The following is a 10,526-nucleotide window of genomic DNA, read 5'->3' on the forward strand; positions in this document are numbered from 1 at the left end:
ATTTTTTATAATTCAGATTCACAGACAGAACTTATTCTGTATAATCAATTGAAAAGTATGCATCAGGACATTGAGAAAATGAGAAAAGTAGTTATTTTTGATTAGCAATTATTTGCTAATTTTATTATTTATCAAACTATTGATGCACTATACCTAGAAAATACTATTCATTATTAAAACATATTTAGGAACCATAATGAACATTTTTGAGTTTTACATATTTTGTTAAGGTTGGAACCAATTCTAGATTACAAGAAACCCACTGATATGTGTCTTGGATATGTTTTTAAAATACACTTATTACAGTAATCTACAGTGTTCTTGTAAAATAGATAATTAGCCAGTGAATTATTTAGTCAGTGCACTTTATGAAAAAATGTTTCTGTAATGACTTACTTCCCATTCTTATTTTTACATCCTTTGGCTATCGAGCTTTTGTCTTGTTACTGAGCAGGTTCAGAAAACTTTTGACAGAGGAATTCTAAAACAGAACAACTTGCTCATCAAAGGGTTGGGAGGGTCGCATACACGTACACAGGCCCCTGCTTTCATGCTTTAGTGAAATATTCCACCAGGGTCAGGAGTATAGAAGGCAAGTTTGGCAAATTGCTGACACGTATCAGAGTGCGTGACTACAGGTACAACTGTGAAAAGGGCAACAAATTGAACCTTCAGTAACCCTATATTTGGTTGCTGAGTTATGGTGCAAGTTAAAGAGAAACATATATACTGTGCATTTAAAATAAGAAATATAAACAGAACCAGAATAAGCATCAGGTTTGTTTATCTTGTAAGGGCTTCAGCTTATGAAACTCTCTTGGCTTTGGCTTGGCACTGATGGTATACTGTTTCATATTAGGCAAGCAAAAGTTACAATAAACAAAAGACAAAAATATCTTAAAAGTATATTAATTTTATTTAATTTATATTTGGATTCAATTAAAGCAAAGTTATTCTTTGTGAAGGACTGGCAGCTTGTCTCCTGGGATTATTTGGCGTTCTACTCCTTCATCATTTACAATGGCAAGGTGAACAACTCCTCCACTAACATTGTCTCGGTCCATAGCAAGAGAAAGGGCTGCAAGTGCATAATAAAAAGACAATAACATTAATTGAAACTAGATAAGATCAAGACATTTTCTGGATTTTCATAATTTCATATAATATAAACCAATATTTAAACACCTGCCCTTTAAATTTAAAAATAATAGTACTATCATTAAATTTCATCTTACTGATGTATTTTATTCCAGTATTAAAAAATGTCAATTATTATTTAGAAAGTAGCATAAAGATGATAAAGGGCAAGAAAATATCTGCTTTTCTTAAACCAGTTTAACAACAGACATACCATTGGTAGTGAATTTTATGCACTGCTCTCTGGACATCCCAATTTTGAAAGCAGAATCCACATATCCATAAATGTATGTGCTTCCAGAACCTCCTATTGTAAATTCTTGCTCAATAATTGTTCCTCCCAGAGAAACTTGAAAACCTAAAACATGTTAACAGTGTAAAATTATACAAGAATCAAACATGCTATTGTTTGAAATGTGTCACCATTTTACAAACTATTCTTGAACATTTTTGGAACAAATATCTTTATGTATAGGTATACATTTCGGTAAAAGACTTTACTTGTTTTATTCTAAAATTATTTTGGACATGTCATATTGCAATTGTATATACTTCACTATTAAGAATATTAATTGAATTTCTCAAAATAGCCTGGTGCATAAACAGGATTTTGTCTAAGCACCGTCAGCAATGGTCAGCCATTATAACAAGGGCTGGGGTTCAATGCATATTTATTTTCAGTGACCTCAGGACTATAGCATTAAACTGGCACACAATCAAAAGAGGTTCAAGAGATACAGACCTGTCAATCTGTAACATGAAAAAGGAAAAATAATTTAGCTGTATTCAAAATTACACAATTTCCAAGTCAACACAAGCTTTATAACAAAAGCAAAGCAGGGAAACATGCATGAACACAAAGTATTGTTAAATTTAAATAGTTTGAAAATGGAGGGCAGTATTTTGGTATCAAAATAAATTGACCAAAGAAATGAGTGAATATGTTGAAAGCAGGCAACAGAATCATCTTTAGTCCAGTGCTATGTGATACTGGGCTTGTCACATTACATTGGTATGTCTGATTTGTTTAAATTTAGTATAATGGGAATTTAAATGATTATGCTTATAAAATGATTTGAAATAATACAAGTGGTTTTAAATGCATTCACAAACATATTGCAAACTAAATCTTATTTAAATATACACTTTGAGTGTTTTCATTAGATACATTACCTTTCTTACAAATTTTCTGGAGTGAAAATCTACTTCAACTGGCAATGTTAAATATACTATATCTTGTCTTATTTTACAGGTTTATATTATAATATACAAGTTATTTCTTTTGAAATTATTTTTATTACATAATGGTTGTTGGTAGAAATACTTGTCATGTAGGTTACAAAAATATGTTATGAAACTGTCCTATACAATTATTTTCATTAAGCTCTAATTCTGTGCACTTGGACCAGAGACAATACTGACATGATTCTCATATATGATACAGGTCGACCTCAGTTTAGTTGAACTCTTCTTTCAAAGCACCTTCCTAAATCACATTATTTTTGTCTAGTTAGAAATATGCTGTGCAAAATAGGCAAATGAAGTATATTGAACTGAGAAAGATTTATACTATGATTTACCTGAGGACCTTTTTCTTGTCCCACCCAGCAACGATGAAGCCAGCTGATAGTTCATCTCGGTGTTTGTAACACATTTCCTTTAGAGCTGTTGCTGCTGCCAAAACAAGAGGCGGTTCACCCATCTCAATGCTACAAAAACATATATATATGTTAGTAATATAGTTTTTAATTCAGAATAGAGAAACGGTATAGTATATTCAGAGACTGCAAGAGTACAAATAATTCAATATGTTACAAGAAAAAACAAAACAAGGAAAGTAGTTTAGTATTTCAAGTTGTGTAAAACAAATTCAATTAAAATAAATAAGGACAATGTTTTGGCCCATGAGTTTAGAAAAGTATTGAATGCCTATATTTCAATTATAATTAAACAGCGAACAAGTACAGATACATCTGTAGCAAAAGTTGAAGAAAAGAATAGATCTTAAGTCAAATATTTAACTAACAATTAAAAGTGCACCTCAAAGGAAGGTGCTTTATACATATTTTATATTAATAATGTGATGTTGACTGTGGAGTTTATTTAGGTTTAAATATATTAGTATATAAAATTATTAGAATTATGTGCACAATATGTATAATATTTGTAATAGAAATTAACTGAACCTGCACCTACAGAATACTAAATCTCTAATGATGTGTACTATTTAGGGTGCAGTATTAATTTCATGTTTAATTTTTATACCCCATTTGTCTTTACAATTATATCTTCCTTCAAATATTTTAACAGAATAATGTGTACTTGGTCACAGCTTATTTTTGTATGCTGCTGATAGTATAGATTTTGAATGGTTCTCTTTCTTTTTTTGCTTGATCATAAACCATGTATACACACCAATGCATTCCTTAATATAATCAAATCTCAAAGCAGCTTCTAAATTTCCTGAATACACGTTTCAAATAATAACTACATGTTGCATTGTAGGAGAGAATTTAAAAGTTGTCAGTGTTGTAACATTTTAGAATAGTATCAGCTGCTCTCTCCACTCTCTTGGCTAAACACAGCCGAAAGAGACAACAACACCTTCTCTTCCAGCGGTATTAAAACTGTTGTCCAAATTAGTTGAAAAGAAAAAGCAGTAGCTGTGGTGATGAGATTTGTGCTTTGGCTTCTGCAAAAGCTTTGATGCTCTAAAGGTGTCCTCCCATCAGCCCCAGTGCTGGCACTGGTTTTGGGCTGCACCTCTTCCTATACAATACCTCTCCCTGATACAATATATTGCCTATATTTTAAATTGAACTGACGGGAACACATATACAACATTTTGTTAAAACTGGTGCAGCCATTTTGTGCAACTGGCAAACAATCAGACTTCCAAGTTGCCTATGATTTTATTAACATAGATTCAAATTATAAGTTAAAACTGGTTTGTTGAAAACAAATATTATATAAGCTATACATTATGCATTATTAAAAGTGAGCATTAAAAGGCAGCTTTTGTTACAAATATTAAAAACAAAATCGCTATTAAAATAATTAAACGTTTGTAAACACTTCATATTCTGTATCATAAATTATATAAGAGTTAACAGTTATCTGTTATGACTTAATATTAACTAGGCACACAGGAATTAATAATGTAAAATCTGTTGTCAAGAAAGACATAAGTTCCAGTGAACTGTGGTCAGTCAGTCATTGTCCAACCTGCTATATCCTAACTACAGGGTAACAGGGGTCTGCTGGAGCCAATCCCAACCAACACAGGCGCAAGGCAGGAACAAATCCTAGGCAGGGTGCCAGCCCACCCCAGGGCACACACACACACATTCTAAGGAACAATTCAGGATCACCAATGCACCTAACCTGCATGTCTTTGGACTGTGGGAGGAAACCCACACAGACACAGGAGAACATGCAAACTCCATGCAGGAGTGAACCCGGTCTCCTAACTGCAAGGCAGCAGCGCTACCCACTGTGCCACCGTGCGCCCTCTTTCTGATATCCTAGTGTTAATTTCAACAATATGTTCTGTCACTATTTACTGCATTCCTTCTCACCAGTAAAGGTAATGGAAAGCTACTAAGAACTGTAATGTTCTTAAGTTTTCAACATTGCTTTCTTTGCATTTGCCCTATTCATCATATATACTGGACTATATCCCAGCAAGCATCACATGCAAGGCAGAGCACCCAGAGGAAACCTAAACAGACATGCAAACTCTATGTGGGGAACACCCAGGACACAAACCCTAGTCTACATGTTGCAGGCAGTGGCACTACCACTGCACCACTTAATTTTTACATATTTTAACTAGTTGTCTTTTGTGTTAAAGTAAACAAACAAACAACTTTTAATGTATAACATATTATTTTTGTCACTTTTCCAGGCCAAATTCCTAACATTCTTAATAAAACAAAATGAAGATACAGATCACTAAAAATAATACAGGCTAATTTAAAACCTTTTCTTTTCACAACTGTAGTGATGACCAACTTCACAAGACGTGCCAGTCTTATGTTGCTGGAGATTTTAATGTTTGAAATGCATTCCAATCACTGATTTCGAATTATATTGAATTGACAAACTTGAAATTTAATAATAAAATTCTGTAAACACAAATTCACTAGAGAAAAGGAGCTTTTATACTCTGTATGGTGTGGCAAAAGTGTTCATTTGGGTTATAAGATCATTTGTACAAGAATACCTGAATTATTTTAGGGTTTCGTACTGACCTGAATCATTTAAAACCTTTGAATATGTGAACATGTATTTTTACCAGACATTTATCTTAAGAATAAAATGAGTATCTGTGAATTAACAGTCTTTTGCCAATTAGTGATGTAATAAAATTACTGTGATTGTAGAGGTACTTAATTTTTTTTTTTTAAATTTTAAGGTTTTGGTCAGCACCCATTACTGCCATACTGTAATTCTACAGTTTTTTTCATAGTGTATAATTTTTGTTTTAGTTTTTGAATAGTTTTGTTTTCTGTAATACTAGTTGATTTGCGAATTAAACTAAACTTACATATGTAAAAATTGGTATGATTTTCTTTAAAAGGGAGATATCTTGTTATTTTATAGTGACTGTCAAAATCTGTTAAATAAAAAATAATATGTTAAATTCTAGTTTAAAATTGTTTTATACAAGACGATATTGAGCATTTGGAGTAACCTGAAAATCCTGCATAATTAGGTATGTTTTTCTGTAAAAATATGTTTTATTTTACAGTGTGTTAATTCTGCCTAGTCCACAAACAAACACACTGTATTTCCATATGTCTTCAGTACACTCTTAAAAATGAAGGTGCCAGACTGGTTCTTCAGTGTGATGCCATAGGGGAACCACTTTTGTTTGCCAAAAGACTTGTCCACTTGAAGGTTCCAGAAAGAAACTTTATTTAGATCCGTAACAGGTTCCTTAGAGTAAATAACCATGACTAGATGATAACAGATTTGTGAAATCATTATGGGTCATAATTTTAAAAGGACTACGTCCAGGTTTTCCTAATATTTTGTGTCCTACTAGGTAGCCTACCATATATTAAATATTTAAGTTTTGTTTACATGATAGAAAGTTTTTCAAGCACAAGGAACCAACTTCATTTGTAAAGAACCTTCCAGGAATGAAATGCTGCTTTTTCAAGCTGTAGTTCTAGGAAGAACCACACATGCCAAAGAAACATATAGGGCCATTAAAGAACCAGTATGTGTAAGAGTTTAGATGCCTTGTTATGGAATACTACACTGCTGTATATGTTGGTGATCTGTTCTTCTTTTATAGTGACTATCTTCCACAGTTGCAAAACTGAACATGTTAAAAGTTATAGAGAACATTAAAAATGATAGAAAAGGTATGTATACTTTGCAGAGTAAGTTCACCATATGGTAAAAAGAAGATACCCTTGCATTTTTTGGTTTGAACCTTTCATATGATATGGTGTTATATGAAAAAGTTAAACACAGTTTCAGTTGCTTCCTGACTTTTTCCTCTCATAGTAAAAAGTAACTGATGAGAGATTGCTACTGCCTAATTAAATTCATAAAACTGAAAGGAGACAAGGAGATGGCACATTAACTGGTGCTTAAAAATTTAAATATTTGTTTATATTTAGTGAAGTCTGAATAGCATATTTATTGCCCTTTATGCATTATGTGAAGCCACTAAACTAAAGTTCTTACATGGATTTGGCTAAATATAACAAACACAAAAACAACATGGTTTTTGATCAAAAACAAATGCCTCTGATTGATGATGTCATGGGTAGGGTTTTGAATTATTTTGTACAATTTACTGATTGCTATTTTTGATTTCATATGAGTTTGTTTTTAATTGTTATTTTATGACAGTTCTGCATTTCCACTTTGCTGTTTTTATTGAACACAATCACAAGTATATATTACATTTTCTTTTTCATGGCCATGTTTTTTAGCAGTGGCATGCATTGCCATGCAGTCACATGCATGCATCATGACACATACTTTTATATTGTTACTTCTTTTAAGATGGTGGAGCAGTAAAGTTAGTATTTGGACTTTTGGCTTGGTATTTTGACTATAGGTTTCTTGCTTTGTTTATGAACCTTGAGAACTAATTTCTTGTGTTTTTGGTATTTGAAACTGTCCATTTACAGTCACAAACTTTGAAAAAGGTTTGTTGTTACTGACATTATATCTCCTGATATACAAATGATCTGATGGTGTTAACTAATACTGACTTTTCAGTGATCTAAACAAAAAGTGGAGCATAAAATGAACAAAATTCTCACAAACAACAGGAGAAAGCTCATTCATCATTCATTCTCTGAAGCACCTAATCCAGCTGAGGGCAGTGCAATGTACTAATGATAGCTGAATACAGACATTACTGACTAATCACTTTATTACCAGTATGTAGAAAGTATTTCATGTACTACTACTGTCAGGCCTACATCCAATACTGTCTTCCACACAAACTACTGTATTTTTAATTCACTACTGGATGTAGTTTTTGTATCCAAAAGACTCATTTTAGCCACAGCATTTTGCATATATCAATACAAATGCATGTTTTACAGTATTTTTTTCTTATGTGTAAATATGTATTATCTAACTGCCTTACCTTAACCTTTCTTGTTTCTATTTGTCTGTTTTATTTCATTCTGTCTGTTATTAGATGCAACTGAGAAGGCAAATTTAATGTTTTCTTGTGTAAATAGGACTAAATAAAGAAACCTTAAACCTTAAATCTATTGAAGGGCACTTTCGATCATTTATGTTTTTGTCTGCCTGTCCATTTTGACATATTTCAAAGACCTTCTTTAAAAGAGTCAAATCTATGATGAGAATTTATGAAACACTCCTGAAAAATGTAAGAACCCACAGTGTTCTGTAAAGATACTAACTGAATTCTAAAATAAGTCTTGGAAAATAATAGCAAAATAAAATAACAATGTAATTTATTTACTTTTTTAAGATGTTACCCTAAATACTAACAGCTTGCAGTTTTCCAGGTGAAGAATTAATCCAAGGTCCAAAAAGTAAGTGGCAACAATTCACTTGGTATGAAACATTATTGGATCACTCTATGACAGTGGTTCTCAACCTGTGGGCGGGCCAGGAGGCTAAGTAACAAAAAGGGCGAAGATTTGAAAAAAACAAGAATCAAAAATATGAAAAAAACATCTGTTGAAACCAAAACAAATTAACTTAAACTGCATTCTGATACTAGAACAATAAATATAGAGTTAGATAAATGTTGATAGAAGTTAAGTAGGTATAATAAAATATGCATCTATGATATATCATTAATTAAAAAGAACAAATTGGTATTAGTGGGCTCCTTTCAAAAAAGATGGGGGCGATTAAAACTGTTATGAAAACTCGGGTCACAAATATTTAAAGATTGAGAAACGCATGCTCTATGAACAGTAGCCATGAGTTTCAGTCACCTGTGCACCCCAGTGATAATGTAATTGATTTATAGGTGAAATAACCAGACTCTGTAAAAGTTTTGCTTATTGTTAAAGTATGCACTAAAGATTCAATCATTAGTATGCATTCATAAAACAAATCCAACAGGTTTACCATTGTTAAAGAAAAAGAACAGTGTTTCATTGTAATCTGTTGTAAAACTCCATTTAACTAGTTTGGTGAAATACATGAATGAAATATTGATATAATACAATATTGATAAGATTATTCTTGTAGACTTTTAGTGACAGATATCTGTTTATATTTTCACAACTGTAACCGTTTTTCAAAGTTAAAAAAACTGTTAAGCAGCTATCAGATGCATTACCTGTGGAAATTGAGCTGATGGACAACTGCATTGGTTACTGCTTGAGCGTCAGCCAAGGACCCAGACATGCAGCAGAAAATTCTGTCATGGACCTTTACCACCTTATTTATTATTCGTGAAGACACATAAGCTCTACAAACAACAAACAAATATTAATTTATAACACAGTGACTATAGTGAACATCGGTATAAAGCATATGCATATTTAAATGGTTCACCACTGTACTGTAAGCACAGGTAAGTGACTTGCTCTGGGCCAACACTGTAATTCAGTGGCATCACGGCAGAAGTGAAACGACATGTTCTTTACAGTTCAGTTTATTAGCCATTAAGCAACATGTTGTGCCAAAAGGCATGACGGTATGTTTTCAACTTCAAGTGAAGAAATGAACATTATTTGTCGAGTGTTATAAGAAATGTAGCAGTATGAAGAACAGAGACGTGAGAAGCATAAAATATTTGCTGAGATGTGATTTACAGTTTATACTGCATTTACATCAACACCCATCTTTGAATAAATATAAGTGATGTAAAAGTCGTTCTCACCCTCCAATTGACGCCCGAGAATCCGATCCAATCACCACTCCTCCATTAAAGCGTACCGCAATAATCGTTGTCTGTTCAAATAAATTGAAATATATCTGTAACTCAGAATATCTGCTTTCTGCGGAATAACATCTTACACGTACTACCTACATATTGCACTGTACTATAACAAACTATACACACTGGAAACTTTTTGGAGAAACATGCAATCGGTTTAAAAATGCAGAGTAACTGCTAATAAACTAGTTTTCTGAACATTTCCTGCAAAATAAAAAATAAAAATAGTGTCTCTTATTCGCAGTATATTATGCGAATATGTGAAAGCGAAAGTAAAAGATTGTTTTTCTCTATTTAAAAATCTATACAGATAGAGAGAGAGAAAGAGTAATAAAAGGCATATTTTATTAAGGTTATCAGAGTACTTACACCTGTGCTGACTTCCGCAGACCGCCACTCATCGTTACAGTTGTTCAATATTAGACTCATTTTAGTGTTCTCTCACAAAATCGTTTGTTAGTGCGCATCTAATCCCCGCGTCCAATGGAAGTTAAAACGTACGGGGTTTCCAGATTCTGAAACACTCTACGTGTCAGTGACAAACAGCGAATCCAAGTGGCCAATACTGTACATGAACGAATATCTTAAAACGAACACATTTCCAGTCTGTAATAATTACATGTATTTTTCTTATTAAAATGCAGTTATGTAAATTAAATTTAATATTATAATTAACACAACAGTGCTTAACAATCTATTTTTCTGTATAGTCTATCGTTATATATGTTGACATTTGAATTGCTTTAAAATATATTCCCGTAGTAGTAGAAAGTTGGAAAGGCAGTTTGTGTCGCTGCCTCATTAATTTTTGTTTTGGGCTGGACAGAATCCGTGTGAATTTTGCATGTTCCCCAGTGGTTGTATGTGTTTTTCCCACCAACTGCGTTCGCAGAGACACATGCGCGAGATTTCATGTCTAGCACCCAGTGATCCCGAAAGAATCTCCCATCGAACCAGAAATTGATTATTTATACATGGCTGTGAT

The 10,526-nt window shown here is 32.7% G+C and overlaps 1 protein-coding gene across 1 annotated transcript; it reads right to left on the reverse strand.

Annotated features, from left to right (window-relative positions):
* Positions 1 to 893: 893 nt before the first annotated feature.
* psmb12 (proteasome 20S subunit beta 12) lies at positions 894 to 10,069 on the reverse strand. Its single transcript, XM_039768950.1, is given in 6 exon segments — positions 894 to 1,078; positions 1,352 to 1,486; positions 2,692 to 2,846; positions 8,939 to 9,070; positions 9,485 to 9,555; positions 9,911 to 10,069. Coding segments are annotated over 6 exon segments (681 nt in total). The 5' UTR covers positions 9,971 to 10,069; the 3' UTR covers positions 894 to 950.
* Between the last annotated feature and the right edge of the window lie 457 nt (positions 10,070 to 10,526).

This window comes from Polypterus senegalus, chromosome 11, assembly GCF_016835505.1.
Source record: "Polypterus senegalus isolate Bchr_013 chromosome 11, ASM1683550v1, whole genome shotgun sequence".
NCBI classification, from domain to species: Eukaryota; Metazoa; Chordata; class Cladistia; order Polypteriformes; family Polypteridae; genus Polypterus; species Polypterus senegalus.